The 24,221-nt window shown below is 55.7% G+C and overlaps 1 protein-coding gene across 3 annotated transcripts; it reads right to left on the bottom strand.

The window, feature by feature from the left end:
- Window positions 1-922: 922 nt before the first annotated feature.
- On the bottom strand, window positions 923-11,849 carry NBL1 (NBL1, DAN family BMP antagonist). Of its 3 annotated transcripts, XM_042952208.1 has the most exons (5): window positions 11,791-11,849; window positions 3,788-3,789; window positions 3,475-3,663; window positions 3,235-3,346; window positions 923-1,872 (listed from the first exon to the last, which is right to left on the bottom strand). In XM_042952208.1, the coding sequence occupies exons 3-5, from the start codon at window positions 3,642-3,644 to the stop codon at window positions 1,624-1,626; spliced, it is 531 nt and encodes a 176-aa protein (XP_042808142.1). In that variant the 5' UTR covers window positions 3,645-3,663; window positions 3,788-3,789; window positions 11,791-11,849; the 3' UTR covers window positions 923-1,623. The 3 variants fall into 3 exon arrangements, with proteins under 3 accessions (XP_042808142.1, XP_042808144.1, XP_042808143.1); XM_042952210.1 differs by lacking the exon at window positions 3,788-3,789 and having other exon boundaries at window positions 11,791-11,810; XM_042952209.1 differs by lacking the exons at window positions 3,788-3,789; window positions 11,791-11,849 and adding an exon at window positions 10,703-10,784.
- Window positions 11,850-24,221: the final 12,372 nt, after the last annotated feature.

The following is a 24,221-nucleotide window of genomic DNA, read 5'->3' as shown; positions in this document are numbered from 1 at the left end:
AACCACTGGCTTTGTTTCTGTCCCCTTCTTCTGGGCCTGGCTAGGCTGGGGTCCAGGAAAGGGCTGATGCTGGCTCACTGTGAGGGTGAAGAGGGCTGACGGGAGGCAAGCCCAAGGGACCAAGGTCAAGATTGGAAGTGCCTGGTCTGGAGGCCCACCCAAGACATATACAAGGCCAGAAGTGGGCGCCCAAGGAAAGAGGTGGGAGCCAGGAAAGCAGGAGCCACAGCTCCTGCGGCAGGAAAGTGAGAGGGTCACTAGCCCGCAGGGAGGGTGTGCTGGGGGAGGGGGGGCTCACTGTGCAGCCTGACCCCCTCCCCCTAGGCCTCAGCAAGGGCCCCTTGGGGTACCCTGGGTCAGCAGAGCCCCCACCCCCACCCCTAGTAAGGAAGAGAACACAAGCATTGAACGAATTTATTCATGAGAAAACTCAGGGTCCGTCAGGGAAACAATCTGCTGGTTACAAGCTCCAGAAGCTCTTGTCGGAACAGCCGTGAGGGCCGGGGGCACCCCCAGGCAGGGGGCTGGGGGAGCTACCAGCCGCCCTGGGGTCAGAGGAGCAGACACAGGCGGGAAGGGGTCCCGAGGGGCACTCCTCACTGCCCGCCTGCCCTGTCCCCAGGACCCCACTCCCCCTCTGGGTTAAAGTGCAGCTGGGCGGGAGGTGATGGGTGGAGAGCTGCTGGAGAGCTATGGGGACGCTGGCCACCAAGGACCCACCCCCTCCTCTCCCTAGTTTCTTGAGGCTCAGCCAGAGTCCACCCCACCCAGGTCCCTCTTTGGAGCCTCCCCACCGTCAGATATTTAGAAAGCGCCCCCCAGGAGGGGAAAGGCTGGCTCCACCAGCTCTCCGAGGGACCCGGAACTGGGGGGGTGGGGGGGGGGAGTGGGAGAGGGAGAGGGAGAGGGAGAGGGAGGGACACTCTGGTGATGGTCTGGGAGCCCTCCCCTCTCCCTGGCCCAGGAAGGCTCCTTCCTTGCCTCCCTCCACCCTCTGGAAAGCCAAGGAAGCCAGAGAGGCCCAGAGAGCCTGGCTCCCAGCTCCAGGGCCATGAGTCAGCAGGGTCCTGCCCAGACCTGACTCCCAAGCACGCCATCGAGGGAGGGCCACTTCGGTGCCACCTGGGAGCAGCTGCCCTGGGCACGGGAGGCCTTTGGGGGAGCCTGTGGGGCTCCAGCTTCTCCTGTGGTCCCCCCAGCCTGGACCCAGCCCCTCCCTCAAGGCTGCTCCTGGCAAGGCACCCCCCCCCCGCCCCCGCCGGACTCAGGGCCCCACTAGGGGCTGTGAGGACCGCGCACCCACCTCAGCAGCGTGGCCAACCTCCTCCCCCTCCCAAAGGCACATCACTAGGAGGCAGAAAGGAAGAGAACCCCCCGCCCTCCGAAAAAGAACCCTGAAGATCCACTGCTCCCTCCCCTCACTCGTGAATATATTAAATTGTGCAGCTTGGCCCCCGACCCCTCCCCTCGGATCTCCACGGCAACCAGAGAGCATTCCAAGTCCAAGTCTGAATCCAAGTCCGTCCAGTGCCAAAGGGGGGCTTCAGCCTTTCTCCCCACCTTTCCCCCAAGGGTGACACCCAACATTCCGCAGGGGACGAGAGGGGAGGAAGAGTTGGGGCCTCAGTCCTCAGCCCCCTCTTCCTCCACGTGGGGGGCCCCGGGCGGGTCCTCGGGCTCAGGGGTCTGCCCTCCAGGGTGGGGGTGGGGACGGGTGCCCGGCTGGGAGCCCGGCGCGTCCTCGCCCTGCACGTAGACACTCAGCCCGTGACTAGGCTCCTTGCCACATGCCTGGCAGCTACAGTGCAGGATCTTCTCCACCAGCTTGTCCACCCTGGGCACCTCCTCGTGGCCGGGGCACTCCAAGGTCACCTGGGGAGGGCAGGAGAGAAGGGAAGACATATTTCCAAAGGCCCGGGGCTGGCAGGGAGGCCCCGAGGGCAACATTCCTCACGGGACCAGCAATCCCAGAGACCCCAGAATCCCTGAGCCCACCCGAGATACCCCAGTTAGCTCTGTGGGCCCCTCCACTGGGGGTGGGGGTGAGCCCCTGCAGGTCCCACCCAACCTGTCTCCTCACACCCAGTCCTGCCGCCTCCCTACCATTCCCTCACAGAGGCCTGAGGGGAAAACCCAACAGGGCCTGCCCCTGCCTAAAATTCCCCTCAGTGCTCCCCAGTGCACTTAAAGAAAAGTTCAGACTCCTTACTAAGGCCCCGCAGGACCCTCAGGCTGCCTCCAGCTGACCTCTCTGCCCCTGACCTTGAGCCCCTCCCCACCGCCAACTCTGAGCTGCCTGATCTGAGACTTTGCACATGCTGTTCCCTCTGCCTGAAAGGTCCTTGCCTAACCCACCCCTACCACCTGCACCAAACTGGCCCAGTTAACTTGTACGCAACCTCTGGATCTGTGCTCAGACATCACTTCTTCAAGGAGCCCAATCCCAAACCCCCAGCCCAGCCTAGGTCAGCCCTACTGAGCCCTCCAGGGTTTTGCTCTTCTCCTAAGGTCACACTTTTCCAACGGCCTTTCCTTTTCCTTTCCTTCCTTCCTTCCACGGAGCACCTACTCCCTGCCAGCTCTGGGGACACAAGGACAGGCATGATTCCTCAAAGAATTCAGAATCTTGTGGGGGAAACAGATTTGTCAAAATCACCCAAATGCAGATGGGAAACTGTGACAGGAGTCAAAGCAGAGGCACACAGCGGTCAAGGCGGTGGGCTAGGGCCCCGAGAAAACGCTGCTGAGCCACAAGCAGAAGAATAAACAGACGTTAACTGGGTGAGGAGGAGAAGCAAACAGGGGAAAGAGCATGTGCAAAGGCCCTGTGGTGGCAGCAAGAAGAGTAGGCATGAGAGACTGAGAGAAAGTACACTGATGTCAAGTGTCGAGCTAGTAAAGGAAATGAGAGAGGCCAAAGCTCAACAGACTGGTGAGCCAGGCCACGCCAGGCACTGTGGGTCACGACAAGGAGTTCGGTCTCATCTTAAGATAATGGGAAACCACTAAAAGGACTTTGGAATGTGACTGACATCAGAATGGAGCTTCAAGAGATCCCTTGTCCTGTACACGCTGGTGTCAGACTCATAAGCCATCACGTGGCAAGGACCACACGTGTATCCCCAGCACAAGCCCTGGACCCTGCACACAGTGGGGCCTTACTCATAAGCACTGGGGCCAAGGCCCGGGAAGTCTCTGCGGGGAGGCTGGGCAGGGGCGGGCAGCCATACTCACAATCTCCCACATGGACTGGGCCGGCATGCAGGAGTCACAGTGAACCAGGGACTCCGTAGACTGTGGGAAGGTGTTGGGAACGCTGTAGCTGAAGCACTGTCCTAGGCAGGCCCTGTGGGAGGAGACGGTCACGGCGCCCGTGACACCATGGCGGAGGCAGGGACGGGCGGCCAGCCCTGTCTCCGCCTCCCTCCGGGCCTCTGGACGCATCCACTCCCCTCACACCCCCGGGGTTCCCACCTGTTCTGGATGGACTTGGCCTCACAGCCGCTGTGGCCCACGATCTGGGTGATGTTCTTGGCCTCACACCAGGCACTCTTGTCCGGGAACAGTGCCAGCTTGTTGATGGGCGGTGGGGCGGCCAGCAGCATCGCGGGGAGGAAAGCCCCAACCAGGACCTGAAGCATCATGCCCGTGGCCTCTAGAGCCCTGGAACGGAGCGCAGACAGTAGGTGAGGCCAGCAGGGCCCAGCGGGCCGTGGGCAGAGCGGACGGTGGTGTTACAAGCATGGGCTCTGACCCCTGGCTGCCGGGGTGCAAATCCGAGCTCTACCGCTTACCAGCGAAGCACGACCTCAGACAAGTTATTTCTCCTTTCTGAACCTCGACAATGGGGCTGCTGATAGATGTGCATGGGGCGGGGGTCACAAAGACGAGCTGCAAAGCCCTCGGCAGTGAGGCTGGCAGGTAACACACACTCCACGTGCGTTACTTTTCCAACTTACTGTGCAGCTTTGAGCAAGTCACCTTTTATGTCTGTGCCTCAGTTTCTTCATCTAAGAAATGGGGATGGTGAGACCGGATGGCAAAGGACGAGTGCCCAACGTGACGCAGAGTCTCCGAGCGCGTGGTGAGTGTTGAGCAAGCGTTAGCTCCCTCCTTGCTGTGATGCTGTGGGCCCTCCGGGAAACACAAAAGACTGCCCGCACAGCGCCTGCCCTCCAGGGGCTGGCCACCCAGCACGTCTCCTGGGCATGCCGCCCCGGGGGTCAGCCACCAGGAAAACCTTCGTCCGTCACCGTGAAGTCTGGTGCCGCCCCGGCTGGCTGGGCGTCGGGTGAAACAGCTAACCTTGGACCAGACCATTTATTCTTTGGCTGCCCCACCAGAGCCTCAAGCCCTGAGACGAATGTGTATTCGTCTCCCAGCTCCATCCCAACCTCCGAGGCAGGCCAAGCCAAGCGCTGGACCCTCTCTGTAAACTGGAAGGAAGGAGACAGTAATACCAGAATTTGCCAGAAGATGGCGCTGCAGGGCAGCGTGTGTCTGAAGGATTCCACTCAGAGGGGGCTCTCCCGGGGTTTGTTCCCCAACTTCATCTTCTGTAGACTTCGCCCTCTCCCCCACCTCCAAACGTGTGGACGAGGGAGGATTCAGAGCGGCTAGGAAACGAGGTCAGTGCCTGCAAGGGGGTTTCTGGGGACAGGACACGAGAAAGGGCACTGGACAGGGAGCCAGGAGTGCTCGTGCCTGTGCGACCCTGGACACCCAGGCCTCAGCGTCCCCGTCCAAAAAATGAGTGAAATGCCCTGGACCACTGGTTTCTAAACCTGGTGGAGCATGAGAATCCCCTGGGGGCTTGTGGGGTGAGGTTCTAGATCAGACTGAGCCTCTAGGAAGCTCCCAAGGTGCTTCTGGTATGGAGCCAGGCTTGAGAACTGGTCCAGCTCAGTCGGTCCCGGATTTGGTGTCTTCAGGCACCCCCAAGAGGGGCCTGGGGGTGGCTGACTCGGGATCAGGGGCCAGGTGCTGTCCCCCAGGCACCAGAGGGGAACATCGCATTCAGAACGACCCTACCCTCAGCCCACCTCCTGCAGAAAGTGGCAGGTCCTTGGTGAAAAGCCCAGGAAGGGGGAGGGAGTGTCCCGGAAGTGCCCCGAGGAGGGAAAACCTAGGTGGGCTGGCTCCGCTGGGCTTGCTCGGAGAGCCTGGGCCAGCCTGCAGGGCTGTTCGATCTGTTGTCTCCACCCAGAAAGTTCTGCTCAGCCCCTTCTCCCTGCCGGAGGTCTCCAGGAGAAGAGACAAGCCCCATGTCACTGGACCCCAGTGCCTGGGTGACCCCTGCTCCAGCCAGTGGGGAAGGGGGAAGGGTGTTCTGCCCCGTCCCAAATGTGTTTGTGTCATGACCCCAGCTCTCACCCACGCATTTCCGGTCTCACTCATAAGATGGGCAGCGAAGCCCATGTTTTCAGTACAACCACATCCCAACAAAACAGAATGGGCTTGTTCCTAACTGGCAACCGAACTAATTTTTCAACAAGCTGCACATCCAGGAGGCTTCCTGACCCCACCAGGTCCTCTCCCGTGTCCAGGGAATTGGCCTCTGAGTTAGGCCCACGAGGGGGCCCTGGAGGCCCACTTGAGGCCAGAGCTCCCTAGGCCTCCCCAGGCTGGACCAGCCCCTCAGAGACCTCAGAGAGGTCTGGGGACTTTGTCCTATACCTGACCCTATGGAGAGTCCTCAGGAAGATCGGGTCCAGGCCAGGAGTGGACTGGGGCCGGGAGCGGTGTTCACTGGGAGTTGAGACTGGGGTTGACTGGAAGCAGCCTGGAGCCCAGCTGGGTCTGCTTTGCAGTTCAGTTTGGTGAGGGGGTTGCGGGGGCTGGAATGGAGGCCATGGGCTGGAACCAGGCTACAGGGGGGCAGAGCTGTGATTGGGGGTGGGGTTAATAAAGCAACGTTTATTGGGAGACAGGGCAAGGGTGAGTTTTTGTTGGGAGTCAGGGGCCTGGAGCATGGGGACTGGTTATTAGGGCCAAGTTATAGCAGAAAGTGAGTCTCCGTCTCTAGCACATAGCCCAGAACTAATCCAGCTGTGCCCACAGCGTGAAGGGAAGGAGTGGGGGGGGGGGGGGGTTGTCGTGCCATAAGCCAACCTGCGAGGCCCAACCGGGACCTCAGAGGGGGCTGGAGCCACACTCTGCTTACCCAGGCCAGCAGCCCTGATCTCCAGCCAACTGCCCAGCTCACAGCACAAGCACGGGGCCCCTGGAGTCTCCTAGTTCAAGTCTGGCCCTCCCACCAGGGCCTGTGTGACTTCCAGAAATAAAGCTCATCTCTCTGCATGCTTGTGCCGGCCTCAACCCTAAGATGGGGAGCAGGGCCCTGTTGGGGAGAACGACTGGGCGGATGCAATCAGCGGGCACCCAGCTCGGGCCAGCCCTCTTCCCCTGGGAGAGCGAGGGAAAGGTGGGCCAGGCAGCAGAGGGTGGGGCACTGGAGCAGGGGGGCGGGGCAGGGTGGACCCCAGGCTAGCCTCTCCCACAGACACTTGTCATCAGGACGCACCCACCCTCGGCCCACTCTCACACCCAACCCCCAGGAACCCCTGCTGCCCCCCACACACACTGGGTCGGGCTCTTTGCTAGTGAGTTTGTTGTTGTTTTTGTTGGTTTATGCTTTTTTGTTGTTTTTTCAAGCAGCAAATTAGCTGATTTTTTTTACACAGTAGGGGGACCTTCCTTCTTCAGATGAGAGCCTCACCCACAGATTCTCATCTCTTCCTCCCTCCCTGAAGGTCACACCACAAGTCAGGGGACTCCTAGAACGCCAGGGTGGGAAGAGGGATTCCCCCACGCACCCACCAAGGAGTCATCCCAAGGCCCCCCAGCAAGTCAGGCCAAGCAATGCTTTTCCACTGAGGCATGCAGTTCCCTGCAAGTCAAACTCAGTTCACTAAGCACCTTCTAGGCGGGTGGAGACAGAGGCGAGGGCGAGGGCAGGGGAGCTGGGGGCCCAGACCCTACGCCCACTCAGAACTCAGAGCCTAAAGAGGGAGGTCGAGGGAGATGGGCTTGGAGGAAGTAGTTACTCGGACGGGCAGTCAGAGATGGCTGGGGCAGAGGGAAGGAGAGATTTGTGATTCTGGATTTAATTCAGGATGACAGTTAGTTACCAATGATGGGGAGAGGAGGGAGCTGCTGGCTGAGGGCACCGCACAAGCAAAGGCAAGAAGGGGAGGCTTTATCCCTAACGGCCCAGCACATCCCCTGCCCATCTCACGGTAGCAAGAGCTGGTGCTGTGGTCTACGTACTGTTCGAGGCACTTTTACACGTAGTCATTTACACGTCCTTATGACAACTCCACAAGATAGTTACTACTATTTCCCCCGTTCTAGAGATGAAGAAACTGAGGCACGGGGAGGTTAAGAGATTTAAGCTTACAAACTTTGGATTTACGAACACCAAGATTTGAACATGGACAGAAGCAAGGTAACCACCAGCTACCTTTGCAGATGGAAAGGCTCCCAGAGGACAAAGCCAGGAACAGAGGAAGAGAAGGCATCCAGGGAATCCAGGGAATGGTCTGGAGCTGGCAAGAGGCCTGGGGCTTCCTGCCTTTGCCCCAGCAGGCTGTGTCTCTTATCCTTATTCGCACCCCCTCAGAGCAGAGTTCAAGTCCCACTCCTTCACGAGACACCCCCCCACCCCCCACCGCCGCCTATGAGACGCCCCCGCTGACGAGCATGCAGCCATGGCCGACCCCTGACTCCTTGGAACCAACTCTTCCTCAGCATCATGGAGAAGCTTCAATGGAGGCACCTCACCCCACTGCCACCCAAATCCAAACCCCCCAGATCCTCAGAGGACCTGCAAACACCGGACACATCTGAGGCTGCCAACAAGACAGAAAGGAAGCTCCCGGGGGGAAGGGAGGGGACAATGGCTGACCCATTCCAGCACCATGGAAACTGAGGCACAGATCAAGGAGGTGAGCACCCAGATCTCTCACACTGAGGCACAAGGCAGTGGACGAACAGAGGGGAGCCGCTGAGTGCTTTTCTGGGGATCCTTGGTTCAGAAGGTCCCTGGGGAAGGGCAGGGGGTGGGGCAGTAAGAATAGGCTTCGTGGGAGGGTCTTCGGGGTCCTCTCTCTCCACACCTACCAGAACCCAGCATCTTCCCGGGGATGTCTGCCAAAACCCAGATGCCCTGGGGCCACAGCCCTGGAAATTCTGACCCCACAGGTCCGGGCTGTGACCTGGGCATCTGCAAGTGCTCCCACAGGATTCTGAGGCCCATCCAGGTTAGGAGCCACGGCCCCCCCCAAACTCCCCAGGAAAGGATCCCCCATAACAGCACTGCTGACGGCAGTCACCATCCTGCTGTCTGGATTCTAGGGCCTGGAATCAAGTCCTCAAGTCACTGGAGGGGCCTGGCTTTCAAGGGGTTCCTCCAGCCCACCCACACCCACACCCACACCCACACCCCCTGGGAAACACTATAGAGAGCGAAGAGTCTGTTCTGTATAAGAAGCGAAAAGTTGGCTGCCCGTTTCCTCTTCTGAGTCAGTCTGAACATTCAGGCCAGGCACATGAGGATTTTCTGGGTAGAATGGTCCACTCACCACCGGCCACACACACACCCAGGCCCCTGGTGTCACTGTTCCCAGCAAGCAAGCAGCCTGGTGTGGAAGCAGGTGAGGGCGGGGCTGGCAAATCCTTGGTAGCAAAGTAAGCCTCTCGCCAACTTCAGCTCCTGCTTCCGGAACCTCCTCCGGGAACCCTTCCCACTCTGGGCCCCAACTGACCCGGATGGAGGCTTGAACTGTGGTGCTCAGCATTCGGGAGACGTCGCGATTCCCGTGGCAAGCACGTGGGGTTTGTCGCGTGTTGTTTTCAAACTGATCAGACAGGGTGACCCAAGTCCCTCCCTCTCCTTCTTTTCCTGTCCACACACACAGAGAGAAAGATCTGGGTTCTCCACAACATATTCTCCATAACCGACTGCCACAGACCCAGGTTCAGATCCTGGCTCTGCCGCTTTAACCTTTCTGTGCCTCGATGTCCTCATCTGCAAAGTGGGGACAACGATAACACCTGCCTCAAAGGCCAGCTGGGAGCACCGGATTGAGCAGTGCGTGGAAAGGTCTGGAGAGCGTGGCCACCACGGGATAAATCCTGAGGTCGCCATTAGTGCTAGCCTGGGGTCCCTGAACTCTGCCCGCACCCTCCTCCCTCCCACACGATGCCCCTCGCCCTCCCCTCGCCCCCACCCCCTCCCACCAGATCCTGGGCGGGTCCTGAAAATACCGAAATCCGGGGTTGCAGCCGCCCGAGTAAAAGTGGATTTAGGGGAAACTCAACCATTCGAGATGATGGCTCAGAAAGGGTTTTATAAACTGTGGAGCACTACCCAGCACACTGACTAGCCAGGGTGGGAGCTGAGAGGAAGAGGCCACTCAGACCTTCACCCCGGGGGCCACTGACGGAAGGAACAGGGTCTTGGAGAGATCAGCCCCCTAAAACCCCCTCCTGGAGAAAACAGGCTGGGCATGGCTGCCAGGCTGTCCTCACTGCTGGTGCAGAGGGTGTGGCCTTTGTGGCCACAGCCCTAGGCTTGGGACTCGGTGAGGGTGGGGCCGTCCCTGCAGGTCTTGTAAGGAGCGCCGGGACTTCCAGGACTTCCGTGAAAGGTGCGGCTGGCAAGGTCGCTCTGGGAGGCCCGCCAAGCTGCGTCCGACCCCAGCCTCGCTCAGCTCTGCGAGCTCCCCTGCGCCCGCTCTGGGGTGCAAGGACAAGCTCAGGCCCAAGCTCATCTGTTGACTCACTGTGTGCCTGGGCGCGGAGAGTTTAGTAGTTACAGACGGAGCCACTGACCATCTGCTTTGCCTCCGTAAGCCTCACACCTGCACCCTCCACAACGGGGAGCATGGCCTGGGGAAGTCCATTTTAGCAGATTCCCCCAAGGACAGGCCGGCTCCGTCGTGTTGCTGAAGGCCACCGTGACTCCATGACCCATCTCACCGCAGGGTGGCTTCCTTCCTTCCCTCGGCCGTCAGCGCTGGCAAGGCCATGAACTGACTGTCCGGGGGGTGGACACACAGGGCCAAGCCCATGCCCCAAAGGCCTGCCCCTCCATCACGCCAGGCAGCTCCACCTTCCGGGCTACAAACCCCCACCCCACCCCAACCTCCCCACCCAGGCCACGGCCCTCCCACCTGCAGACTCTCCTGCCCACAGACCAAAACTGTCTCCAAAACAAATCTATGCTAATGAGCTGCTGCAGGGCTGGCCGCACATCTGCTCAGCAGAAGTCCTACTGCAGACCTCACCAGCACCCCTGCCCATTCTGCAGCCACCGACCCTAGGGGCTGGGGGTGGGGAGAAAGAGCCAGACTCGGTCTAAAACCTCACGTCAAAAGAATGAGGATATATCCGTGGCTAATGCAGACCACCTACTTCCCCCCTCCACCCCTCCAACAGGGCAGGCCCAGGAGAAAGAGGTCCAGCTCGCAGGGGCTGGGGGGGGTGGGGAGAGGGGCAAGGGTCGCCAAGGAAATGCTCCTCTCGTCTTTTCTTTGGCCCCATCTACAGGCAAACCACACCCAAGCAGTCCCAGCATCTGGGGGAGTTTCTGGAGGCTGATGGTTTCCACAGTAACAAAGGGTGAGGGGCTCCTTGTTGACAAATTGCTTCCCCACCCCCCTCCCCCACCAGCGCCCAGCCTTTGGCCTCCAGCCCTGACCTCTGTTTTCCTGGGGTTCCCGTAGTTACAGGCTGGTGTCCTCCAGCTGGGCGAGGGCCTCAGAAAGCCTGAAAATGTGCCCTTCTCCTCTGATGCCTGCCAAGCCCCTGGCCACGCCAAGGCAGGCAGCCGCCCCCTTTACTGCCGCTTGTAAAAGATCAGAATCGCCCCGCCCAGGGAGCGGGGCGGGCAGGTGGCCGGCGGCACGGCCCCGTTGTCCAGGCCGCCTCGCGGGGGTGGAATTCTTAAGAAAACTGAGCCCCCGGAAAGGCTGGCTCCCCCTGCCCCAGACTCAATTCCAGGGGGATGACCCAGGCCAGGCCCCGGGGGCAGGCGGAAGGTAGGGGGAGGGTTTCGCTTCTTTTACCGGGGCTAGGAAACTATTCATGAACCCCAATGGGGTGGGGTGGGGGGCGGTTCGTGCCGCCCATACTGGGGGACTGTCGGAGTTTGAGGGTGGGGGATCAGGGAGACGCAGAGACATGGAGAGACTCGCCCAGAGGGGCAGCACGGAGAGACAGAGAGAACAGAAAGGCGGAGAGGCACGAACCCAGGGAGAGCCAACACGAAGGCAGAAGGGGAGAAGAAACAGAAAGAAAGGGACGGAGAGAGACGAGAGACACAGGCAGTCGGATGGGGAGACAGAAAGACAAGGAGAGGGACAAAAAGGAGGCAGAAACGTACCGGAGCGGAGCGGTTCGCGGCGCGGCGAGGCCCGGGCAGAGCCGGGGAGACGCGCGAGCCCCGCGGCCGAACCCCGGCCGCTGCCCCGGCGCCCGCGCGGCCCGACCCGCCCTCGACCCGCCCGGCGTGCGCTCGCCACGCACCTCCCTCCCTTTCTCTCGCGGCCGCCGAAACTCCCAGCAAGGACTGGAACCCCCCCCCCACCCCCACCCCCCCCCCCGGCGAGTCCGGGGACGGGCTCGGGGCGCAGCGGTGCCCCCAGCCGCCCCGCGCCCACGGCCCCGGCCCCGGCGTCCGGAGGCGCCTCCGCACCGTGCCCCGGCGGGCCCGGGGGCGCGGCGCTGCCCCTGCGGCCGAAGCCTCTGGAAGCCGGGCGCCCGCGTGCCGGCCCGGGCGGGACTTACCGCGCGCGGCGGCAGCAGCGGCGGGCGGGGAGCGCGGCGCGCCCGCCGGTTCCTGCGGAGCTGCGTGCGGGCGGCGGGGGCGGCAGGCCCGGCGCCCCCGGGAGGCTCGGGAGGCGGCCGGCAGGGCTGGCGGCGGCCCCGCGAGGCTCGGCTGGGCTGCGCTGCGCGCCGTCTGCGGCCCCGGGCGGGCGCGCGGTGCGGGGGAGCGGCGAGCCGAGCGGCTCCGACGTCAGGGGTGTCTCCGCTCCAAATAGGGAGCGAGGGCGGGGGCAGCGGAGGGAGGGACGCGAAAAAGAAAGAGCGGGCGGGCGCGCACGGCCGCTCCCTCCGGGCTCGCGGGAGGGGGCGCCTCGGCCGCCCGGCCCGGCCCCTGTCCCCGCCTGCGAGCCGCGGCCGGCCTTCGCGGAGACCCGACGGCGCGGCGGAGCTTCGGGCCGCCCCGGCCGGCGCCCCGGGGATGGGGGCCGAGAGCCCGGCGCCCCGACCCGTCCTAAAGCGCCCTCCGCCGGCTTTCTGTGCGCGCCGACTGCCCCCCCTCCCCCCCCCCCCCCGCCTAACTTTTCCCGGGCCGGGCCTCGGGGTGACAAAGATGGAGGTGTTCCTTTTTGTGGGGACCGGGCATTGCAGTCTTGCTCCGAGAGTGTGGCGCTCCGGGCGACCGCCCTCGCCCCACAGTCCCGCGGTGCGCCCAACCTATCCGCTCCCGGGCACGACCCCGGGGGCACGTCCGGCTCTTGGTACCCCGGTGCCCCTCGCCCTCCGCCCAGCCTCCTCTCAGCTCGGGCGCTGGTCTAAGCGTGCGGAGAAGGGTGTGAGAGCCCCCGGAGGTGGGCTCTACGGCGCCGGAGCGCCGGGAAAAGACTCACTTGTCCGGTTCCCGGGAAGAGCAGAGCGCAGGCCCAGCGCGCGACTCCGCCTCGGAGGTCCAACTGATCGGTCCGCACCCGGGTGGGTGGCGGTCGTGCCCTATCTATTCCGTGTGCTCTCGGTGGAACGAGAAAACAGCTTTGCTCCTGGAAAGTAACGGCCCAGAACACAATCGTGGGACTGGGAGATCGTGCTTTCCTATCAGATTTGTGCGTGCCCAAGTATCTTGCCCCAGCCTGGCTGGAAGCCCGCGGCCGATCGGTCTCCCAGGTTGCAGAGCATCCTGGGTGGCTGCTGGTGGCCTGCTGGGGACTCCGAGGTGTGCTGCGATGAGTCCAAACCCAGGCGCATCCGCACGCCTCCTAGCTCCTGCTTATGCTGGTCTGTCCGCCCGGGGTACCCTTCTCCCCCTTTCACCTGGTAACAGCATTCTTCAAGCACCAGATTGGGAAGACTTCCAAGGCCCTCAGGTAGCATAAACTTCTCCCTCCTCAGGTGTAATCCTGAAGCATGGACTACATACCTCTATCAGTGCACATCTCTTCCCTCCATTAGACGGTCCGGCCCCTTGAGGGCAGTGATCACCTGTTGTATTTGGCTCGATTCGCCATAGGTAAGTGTTCCCAGGAGAACAACCATAATAACCATCATGCGGCATATAATATGCATATTCTTGACAATGTGTATTTGTAGGTCCAATAACAGTCATGCTAGCTCACACACACTGAGCACCTCGGTGGGTGCCTGGTCCCCGTTGTAAGATAATTCTGTAAGATCAACAGTATCGTTGTCCCCATTTTACAGAAGAAAGACGCAAAACCTAGAGGGAGGTCGAGTGAGTGGCTCAAATCACACAGTAGGGGATGAGGCCAGCTACGGTCTGGTGGATGACCTTGTCCCACAAAGCCTGGCCTCGCTGCCTGGGACACACGAGGCACTCAGGAAATGCCACCACCATTCTCAGTGCAGACCTTGGGTAGGGCAGGGAGGGGATGCCTGCGTTTCGAAAGAAGCCTCTCGGGCACTGCGGGAAGCTAATTGCGTAGCCCGATAAGATTATCTGATCACACAGAGAGCCTGGGGTTAGAAGGCCTTGACGGCTCAGCCGCCACTCTCTCAAACCCAGGGAGGTTCTAGACCAATCCCGACCACCTCATCAAGGACACGGGGCTTGGTGTCGAGTCACACATGTCTGGGGAAGACTGGCCATCGCAGAACGACTGCAGTGTGGGCAGGGGGTCTGGAAAACGACTTGTCAGTAATATCAACAGCCGCCCCTACGTGCCAGGTAGCGTGCAAAGCACGAGGCCTGCCTTATCGTACGGAATCCTTACCCCAGTCTCAACGTCATCCCCATTTCACGGGTAAGAAAATTCGAGGCCCCAGAACGTTCAGCGACCTGCCCAAGGTCACACGGCTACATGTGACTTGAAGACGAAGACGAACCTGAACCCAGACCTGACAAGTCCCAAGCCTGTGCTCCTCTGCCTGCCACACCCTCTCGGCTGCCTCCCAGCCTCCCCCCACCAGGCTGCGGTGGGGATGCTACCCCACCGGGAGCCTGGGCGACGGGGCCCCCACAGGAAAGGCAGAACCTGTCACGTCAGAGTCTCCGGGCTCACGGAGATGCACCTGGTTGGCAACAGTGTGCCAGTTGCCCCGACAGGCCTGGCTGGCACAGGGCACGGGCCTGAAGCCAGAGCCTGCTGGCCCTGGGCCAGCCTCTTGGGGCCGAGTAATGTGGGGCCCAGAGCTGGGGGAGAGGGCTGAAAGCCTCTCTCCCCAGCTCATTAGCAAACATCTGGGCTCAAGAAAATGACCGACCTGGAATGTGACCGGGCTGTGGGGAGCTGCTCCCTCCCTGAGTCCCGGGAATGTGAGCTCCCTCCCGCAGGGCACGGGCTCGGGCCAGCTGTTTCCTCTAATCCCGTCAGCCTGGCCTCGACAGGGGTGCAAACCTCTGCACTCTCCTGGAGAGTGAAAACAAGCACAAGGCCTTCCTTCCCAGTCCTGCCCACTCAAGAGGGTTGGTGCTGGGGCCCGGGAGGAGCACCGGTCCCTCCCTTTTCTAGGAGATAAAGACCAAGCGCGTCCACACTTCCACATTTGCAGCTGGGAGGGGCCGCGAGGGCTCATCGAGGAAGCTGCTGGAGCCTTCCTGCTGGAGTCTGACTCCTTGCTCCATCACCCGCGGACCCTGGGGCTCTGGGCAAGCTGTTTCCTGCCTGGACCTCGGTTTCCTTCTCCGTAAAACGCAGCTCGTGGTACTCCGTAGAGTTGTTGTCGGGACTCATTTATTTAACAAATATTTATCGGGCCTCCCGTGTGCCACACAGGCACAGACGTGTCGAGGACACAGCAGCCCTTGAGACGCCTGTGATGTGCAACAGGGAGCGGAGACAAGTAAGCAGATGAAGGGGTTTCTCATAATCAAGGAACTCAGCAAGCGGAGGGGTGGGGTGGGTGATGGGATGGGAGAAGCCTCAGAAGATGGCTCAGAGGTGCCGTTTAAGGTACGATTGTGATGGGAAGGAGCCAGGACTCAAGGAGATAAACGGATGCAAAGTGCTTGGCACGGTTTCCGGAAAACAGCACATGCTCCAGACCATCGAAGGCTATTTTAGGCAGGTTCGTATACAGCGGAGGGAAGGCGGGGGTCAGGGTCCCCGGACCGCATCTAGGCTTTCGCACAAAGCTTCCCCACCTTAACTCAACCAATGCACTTCCTGAGCCTCCGTTTCATCATCTGTGAAACAGGAATCTTCACAGTACCCAACCGCAGGCTTACGGGGGGCCACGCACATGATGCACAGAGCCTGGCGGGTGCTCCCCCCCTCAGGAAGCGGTGGCTGCTAACATTGTACCACCCTCTCCCCTGGAGGAAAAGGACTTGCCGAAGTCTGCCCAGTGAGTCAGCAGCAGGTGCGGGAGCAGAATCAGGTATTCTGACTCTGAGCCCATCCCCTGGGCTGTGTCCTCCTGCCTCCTCATCCTCCTCCTGTCCGTGGAGGCTCAGGAAGGCTCTGAGCCCCACCTTGGGCTCAGAAAAAGCAGGACAAGGCCCAGGGGAGGGCCCTTGGCCTCCACGGAATCCAAATTTGAACTACCCTCCGTAGGCAGGGGTGGGAGGCCGAGAATCAAAACGAGGGATCAAGTGCTAAGAATGGGGGAGGTCGGGGGAGAGAAGAGGGTCAGAGATGAGAACTGAATTCCGGGAATCTGGGAGCAGAAATTTCAACGCAAGTCCACCTGATCCCAGTGGTTGTCCCTTCTCCCCTCCGGGGAGGCAGCACAGCATGATGGTCATGACTGTGAACTCAGCTGTAACAGTGAACATTCTGCCAGGGATGGGGGGCCAGGGACTGTCCCCAACCACCCCCTTGCCCCCCACCCCCCCACACTTGTTTGCTTTCTACCCAGCATCCCTCCCTCCCACCCGCCCGCCTCCATGTGGCGGCACCAGAGCTGGGTGGTCAGAAAAGGGGCATGTGCCTCAATCCCTCACCCTGCTGCCCATCCACGGTAAACACAGTAAACAAGGTTTCCGTGGCGGTGAGCCACAATGGGCAAGTCAATTCCTTGGCCGTGTCCCCTGTCTGCTGTTTTCTGACATTCCTTCCACTTCCTAGCTCCCAGGGGCCACGTGTATCCACAGAGAGGAGAGCTCTTCTCCCTCCTCAAGAGATGGTCCTTCTGTGTGGATTTAATATCCCACAGAACAGCTTTTTTTCTTAAGGTTTTCAGGCTCCAGATGAATTCATTGAAAAAAATCCCCTCTCTTAGGAACCTGGGAATTGGGGGAGAAAAAGGAGACACAAAAGAGTATCATCTGGGTGAGTGTCTGTCCAGCTCCTCCACTGGGGTTAGGGTTAGGGTTAGGGTTAGGCCTCCAACTATATCAAACAAACACAGTTCCCTAGCAGCCAAGTTCATTCCCCCTGAATCTGCCCTCCTGGCCAGAGCAGGGTGGACCCAGGCTGGGCCAGTCACATCCTCTCTGAGGAGTCTGAACCTTAAGGCACAGGGACCCATGCTAGGCAGCTGAATCACGGTCGAAGTGGAATTCTAGAGAATTCTGGCTACTGAAGAAGCTAAGGGCTTGGTTACTGCCTTGGACATTGTTGATAGGCACCTGTCTTTTGAGTTTCTCGAGTATTTTACACTCTTAAGCTAACTTGCAGAAGTATATTATTTACCTCCCAAAAAAGCCTTTTTCTTTTTAATGTTTATTTATTTTGAGAGAGAGAGAGGTTGAGCAGGGGAAGGGCAGCGAGAGAGGGAGACAGAGAATCCCAAGCAGGCTCCAGGCTCTGAGCTGTCAGCACAGAGACTGATGTGGGGCTCAAACCCACGAACCTTGAGATCATGTCTTGAACTGAAACCAAGAGTCAGACACTTAAGCGACTGAGCCACCCAGGCGCCCTACAAAAATCTTGATGGAAACAACGTATTTCATTGGCCACTTACTAAACGTACAGCACAGTGACAGGTACTAGGGACAGAAGGCGTAATGCCTGCCCCGTAAGAGACAACGACAGACACAACAACAATGAGAAACAGCAGAGCAAAGTCCCAGGGGGCTGACATGCCTAGGAAAGGCTTGCTGGAGAAGGCAGGATTTGAACAGGGGCTTGAGGTAGGAGTAAAACTTGAGCAAGTCAAGAAAGCAGTCCACACTAAGAAAGAAAAAGCCAGGAAAAGGGGTTTGCGTTTGACAAATGTGTGGCCCTCACCTCCACAGCATACAATAGTAACATAACACCTTCCAGATTGGCCCAGATAGAACCTCAGAATCCTTCTGAACACAGCGCCTCCATACAGCCACCACCAAATGGATACATTTGGCTTTTGTGAGATGAAGCGTGGCTGCATTTGTCACCCCAGGGAAAATGTGTTTCAGGAATAAATAACTAGTTTGACTGAAAGAGAGTTAATATACTATTAGTCACTCACTCAGCAAATATTTATTGATCGCCCACCTTGTGCCAGCTCCATTCACGTGCTAAGGATACAGCAAGAAAACAAACAAATTCAAATCTCTGCCCTCAGGGAGCTTACATTCTAGTGGGAGGAGACAACCAACAAACATTGTAGGTAAAGATACAGACAGACTGTAGGAAGTGCCAGAAAAATAAAGCAGAGCAGTGGGTTAGGGTGTGTGTAGGGCCTGGGTGGCTCCGTTGGTTAAGTGGCCAGCTTCGGCTCAAGTCACAATTTCATAGTTTGTGAGTTCAAGCTCCGCGTTGGGCTCTGTGCTAATGGCTCAGAGCCTGGAGCCTGCTTCGGATTCTGTGTATGTGTGTCTCTCTCTGCCCCTTCCCCACTTGCTCTCTGTCTCTCAAAAAAATGAATAAGTGTTAAAAAAAAATAATAATAATATAAAAGAAAAACCCAAATGGGGGTGTGTGTGTGTGCCTGAGTGGCTCAGTGGTCTGACTTTGGCTCGGGTCATGATCTCATGGTTCGTAAGTTCAAGCCCCGCATCAGGCTCTCTGCCTGCTTAGGATCCTCTGTCTCCCTCTCTCTCTGTCCTGTCTCTGTCCACTGGTGCACGGGCACATCTCTCTCTCTCTCTCTCTCTCTCTCTCACTCTTTCTCTCTCTCTCTCTATCAAAAATAAATAAATAAACAGTTTAGAAAAAAAAAAAAGGCCTGAATGGGGGCACCTGGGTGGCTCAGTCAGTTAAGTGTCCAACCCTTGATTTTGGCTCAGGTCATGATCTCAAGGTTTGTGGGAGCAAGTCCCACGTCAGGCTCTTCGCTTACAGCACAGAGCCTGCATGGGATTCTCTCTCTCTGCCCCTTTTCCGCTTGCACACACACCCTCTCTTTTTCAAAATTAATAAATAAACATTGAAAGAAAAAAAAAAGACAGACCTGAGTGGTCAGGGAAGATCTCACTGAGCATGAGACATCGAGTAAAGACTAGGAGATTAGGGTGTGAGCTTTGCGGGTCCCTGGGAGAAGAGTGGTCAGAGACCATGAGCAGAGGACAGCAAGTACAAAGGCCCTGAGGTAGGAATGTGCCAGTGTGTTCAGGCACAGCAAGGACAGAATGACTAGGGCAGAGGAGCGAGGGATACGGTGGTCAGACAGGTACCGGGACGGCCAAGAGAGTCTTTGGCATCCACTGTATTGACTTTGGCTTTCTCTCCAAATGGGATGAAAAGCCATTGGAAGGTTTTGAGCAGATGACTGACATAATCCAATTTGTGTTTTAACACTGACTGCCACGTGGAGAACAGATTAAAGGGGGGAAATAATAATATTGTCCAACATTACCAGATACCAGGCACCATTCAAAAAGCTTTTCTTATGTTAATGAATTCATAGATTTATGAATTAATTCTCATAATAACCTTTTGAGGGTATTATCATCATCCCCATTTACAGATAAGGATAGTGAGGCACACACAGAGTTACGTAACTTCCAGGGCCCCAGAGCAAAGAAGTGTCAGAATTGGAATCCAAACCCCAAAAGTATGGCTCCAGAGCTCTTGCCCTTAGACTTTAACTTACTTCATGGAGGGGGCAGTGGGCATATAGTAGGAGCAGAGATAGGAGTTGGTTGGTGGAGGGCCTTGAATGCTAGGCTAAGAAATTTGGACCAATATTCTGTGCATTAGTGGGGAGCCACTGGAAATTTCTGAACTGAAATAATGTGCCTAAAACACTTAAAAATGGTGGAGTGGTGGGGGGGCTGGTGCCTGGCTGGCTCAGTTGTAGAGCGTGCAACTGTTGATCTCGGGGTTGTAAGTTTGAGTCCCATGCTGGGGGTAGAGATTACTTAAAAATAAAATCTTTAAAAATCTTTAAAAAACAAAACACAGGGGACCCGGGTGGTTGAGTCAGTTGAACCTCTGATTCTTGATTTCAGTTCAGGTCATGATCCCAGGGTCACAGGATCAAGGCCCATGCTGTGCTCTGTGCTGAGTGTGGAGCCTGCTTAAGATTCTAAAATTAAAAAAAAAAAAAATTAACTGGGGGGGAGGGGGTGAGGCTGGAGGCTGAGAGGCCACCAAAAGTCTTACAGAGATTCTGATAAGGTAAAAGAAATCCCCAAGACTCCCCTGCCTTGACTGAGTAAGGCTTTACAGATCAGTTTCAGGCCAAAAAAGTTTAAGGCTCATTTTTGGGGTCCAAGGAGAAGAGTCGAGAAACCTTGAGGGATGTGGCTACTGACCGACATGTTCTTTTTTTTTTTTTTTTTTTTTTAACATTTATTATTGAGAGACAGAGCATGAGCAGGGGAGGGGCAGAGAGAGAGAGAGGGAGACACAGAATCCAAAGCAGGCTCCAGGCTCCGAGCTGTCAGCACAGAGCCTGACGGGGGGGCTCGAACTCATGAGCTGAGAGATCATGACCTGAGCTGAAGTCGGACGCTTAACCAACTGAGCCACCCAGGCGCCCCTGACCGCCATGTTCTAACGTTCACTTCCTGGTATCTAAATGGATCAAGGAAGGCTCTGTAATTACCTTACACTCCTTGACAGGGGACCTTTTCCTGGTAAAACAAGAACGAGAGTTTTATCCATGAAGTCCACCACAGAGAGAAGGGGAAGTAAAGTCTGGAACAGCGGTGGGCCTTTGCTTTATTTCTGTGGTAGACGAGTCTGTCGTGTGATATCACGAGTGATATCCCTCCATTTTAAATGGGAAGGGAGGGGCGCCTGGGTGGCTCAGCTGGTTAAGCATCGGACTCTTGGTTTCGGCTCAGGTCAAGATCTCACGGTTTTGTGAGTTCGAGCCCCCACATTGGGCTCTGCTTGGTATTCTCTCTCTCTCCGCCCCTCGGCAACGTGCACTGTCTCTGTCTCAAAATAAACTTAAAAAAATAAATACATAAATGGGAAGATGATTTCATTTGATCATAATTTGGCACATAGTTGATTATATCATAAAATAATATTTAGCTGGCTGTTTCACCTTTCTCCAAAATAACAGGGCGCATGACCCCACATTTGTACAGTGTGGCAGGAAGGGATCATTACAACCATCTTACAATGAGGCCCAGAGAGATCGAGTGACTTTCTCATGAAAGTCTGACCCAGGGAAGCAGCTCAGAAGAGAAGACAGGATGCCCTATCGTAAGCATCTGGGGAAGCCCTTCTTCCAATTGAAAGTCACTGACCCATACAAATGGTCAGGCAGGGCCACCCACTGACAAAGCAAGTTAATTTAGGGGTTTTGAAAATATATGAAACATTAAACTCAAGTACCTAACTGAAAACTAGTAGGGATAAAACTGTTACATAAATGTTACGGTAAGAAAAATGTACTCTGGGTCTTGATCGCATCCAGAGAAGGAGACGGCAGAAAAGGTAGAAGGTAAGGAGAGAGGACATGCCAAGAGCCCAGACAGCACTCTCAGTCTGACTCTCTCTCAAAGAATCACTGCGTGTTTCCACACATCTATACACACGCATACACAGAAGCCAAGTAGATCTCATTGATAATAAATACTGCTTTTTAGAAATTAAATCCTTAGGGGCGCCTGGGTGACTCAGTCGGTTAAGTGTCTGACTTTGGCTCAAGTCATGATCTCACGGTCCGTGAGTTCGAGCCCTGGTCAGGCTCTGATGACAGCTCGGAGCCTGAAGCCTGCTTCGGATTCTGTGTCTCCCTCTCTCTGCCCGTCCCCTGATCGTGCTCTGTCTCTGTCTCTCTCTCAAAAATAAACACACACTAAAAAAAAAAAAAGAAAGAAAGAAAGAAATTACATCCCTAAAGCCAGGTTTCTCACCGTTAGATGAGAGAGTTACAAAATGGGATGGGGTAAGGCCAGACAAAACCCTAGCTTTTGGACTTCAGTTAACAGGATGAACTCAAGGTTCACACACACCCCTATTTCCTAGCTCTGCTGAAAGGCCCAGGAACAATGGCACACGGACAGCAATGTGCACACCTGTCGATCTTGGTTCCTGTCTCCCCTAAAAAGAACTAGAGGTCCTTGGAGAAATGGCCAGATTCAGAGCCTGGGGTAAAGAAAATACTGGAATGGTCCGGACTATCTTGTCCTTAAAGAACTGAATGGGTTTGTCAAAAGAAAACTGGTGCCAGCTTGGAGAGCTCCTAATACACAAATCTGGGGCAAATATTGACAATCGTGGATTATAATCAATTTCATAAAATGAGGACCCGTGAGTCCATAATGATAGAAATAAATGAACAAATAAATTGGGGGGAAGGGAAAGGTCTTCCTCGTAGTGACATCAAGTCATAAGGAATAACGAATTCTGAAAATCACCAATGGATGCTAAAAACTAATGATGGCTTGATAAGGAACAGGATATTTACGGTCTCAAAATATTCTCCTCACAATTTATTACTACGAAGAAAAATAATAAATTTACAGTGGAGAAACCAGGCAAGCACCACTTACACCATGAAACCAAAGTTCACTGTTAAGACACACAGACATTGTGTGCCTCCTGATATCATGCACTGAAAAGGACACATCGTGTCTCTGCCGAAACTGCAAAACCTGAATCTAATCATGAGGAAACACCAGACAAACCCAAACTGAGAAACATTCTACAAAGTAACTGGCTTCTACTCTTCAAATATGTCAAGAGCAAGAAGAAAGGCTGATGCACGTTTCTGGATTAAAGGAAGAGACCTTACAACTAAACACAGTACGTGATCCTGGACTGGGCAAAAAGCAAGATACTGTATTATTTTGACAATTTACAAAATGTGAACACGTACTGTGGATTAGATGATACCATCGTAGCAGCGTTAACTCCCTGATTTACTTATTTATTGCTTTTAAGGATTTTATTTTAAAATCATCTCTATACCCAACACGGGGCTCAAATTTTTATGACCTCGAGATCAAGAGTCCCACGCTCTACCCGCTGGGCCAGACAGGCGCTCCATTAATTCCTTGATTTAGACCATCGTACTGTGGTTATCTAAGACCACCCTTAATCTTAGAAAACATACACGGACATATTTGTGTGTAAATGGGCATGATGTCTCCCTCTTACTCTCATATGGCTAAAAAATTCTATAGACACACAGACACACAGAGTGACACAGTAGATGAGGGAAAATATGAATGATTGGTAAACATGGGTAAAGAGTACAAAGGAGTACCCTATTGTCACAACTTTCTGTACATGTAGAATGATATCACATCAAGTCACAAAAATATTTAGCCTCTTAAAATATAAAGGTAGTAAATATCACCAGTATATACATTATAAAAAGGGTTTTCATGTTCTACCAGCTGATGGGTGCATTTTACTGTTTGTGAATTATGTTTAAAAAAAACAACCCTGGGGCACCTGGGTGGCTCAGTCAGTTAAGTAGCTAACTCTTGATTTCTTTTTTATTTTTTAAATGTTTGTTTATTTTTGAGAGAGGGAGACACAGAATCCGAAGCAGGCTCCAGACTCTCCACTACAGAGCCCAACACGGGGCCTGAACTCATGAACCGGGAGATCATGACCTGAGTGGAAGTCAGATGCTTAATCGACTGAGCCACCCAGGCACCCCCAAACTCTTGATTTTGGCTCAGGTCATGATCTCACGGTTTGTGAGTTCGAGCCCTGCACTGGGCTCCACACTGACAGTGCAGAACCTGCTTGGGATTCTCTCCCTTTCCCATTCTCTCTGCCCTCCCCAGCTAAGTAAATAAACTTAAAAAAAAAAAAAAAAGTTAAAAAAGTAACGGAAAAGTGCTCAGTTTTAAAGATACACAGGTCAGTCAAATACCATGATGCTTTATTACATTTGCAAGGATTTAGCAAAACTCATCAGTAACCGATGGCCTGAAATCCTGATTGACCATTGTGTTTGTCTAATAAACATAGGAATTGTTTTTTTAAACAAATACAGCAATTTGAAACTGGATCAACTTGTTCAATTTAAACCCAAGGAAACTGATCGATTTCAACTAGTTCAAGTGTGTCAAATCGGATTTAAACACTGTAAGCCCCTCTGAATGACCCCTCCTGGTTTAAGCAGTGTTTAACTGAGCAGTTGTGAGCTGGAAACAGATACAAATCCAGCCTGTATCACTTCGTAGCTGTTTGTCCTGGGGCATGTTAAATTCTCCTCTTAGAATCTGTTTCTTCACCTGTAAGTGATAACAGTATTTCTCTCATAGAGGATATTATAAAAATTAAGCATCGTGATGTATGTGAAACCTTAGAACACTGATTGGCACCAAGTATGTGCCCCGTAAATTCTATTACTACACATTCACTCGAAGTGATCAAATGAAGTCCTGCCTGGCTCAGACTGGCTGGACCAGGAAGAGGGAAAGACGACTCGGGCTCACCGTTGATAATGAGCTCCTTTTTCTAGCCCCGGTTTCTTTGCCTATTAAGGACTCCTCCCCTGCCCACTCCTGAATTCCTCCAAGAATTCCTGACATCACCTTCCCCGACTTCCAGCTCCCAGCTCCGAGCTCCTGTGTAAGGATGGCACCATTGAAGCCAATTATCCTGAACGAAACTGTTCACTGAGAGCCTTCATGTCGGAAGGCCCCATTCTATTTCCTTAGTGTCCCCTGTCCCCCTTCCCTCCTAGCGTCCCACGTGGGTTTTAGCTCAAGT

Source organism: Panthera leo, chromosome C1 (assembly GCF_018350215.1).
Source record: "Panthera leo isolate Ple1 chromosome C1, P.leo_Ple1_pat1.1, whole genome shotgun sequence".
Classification (NCBI taxonomy): domain Eukaryota; kingdom Metazoa; phylum Chordata; class Mammalia; order Carnivora; family Felidae; genus Panthera; species Panthera leo.
Note: the sequence above shows the minus strand (reverse complement) of the source record. Positions and strands in the feature narration are given on the sequence as shown.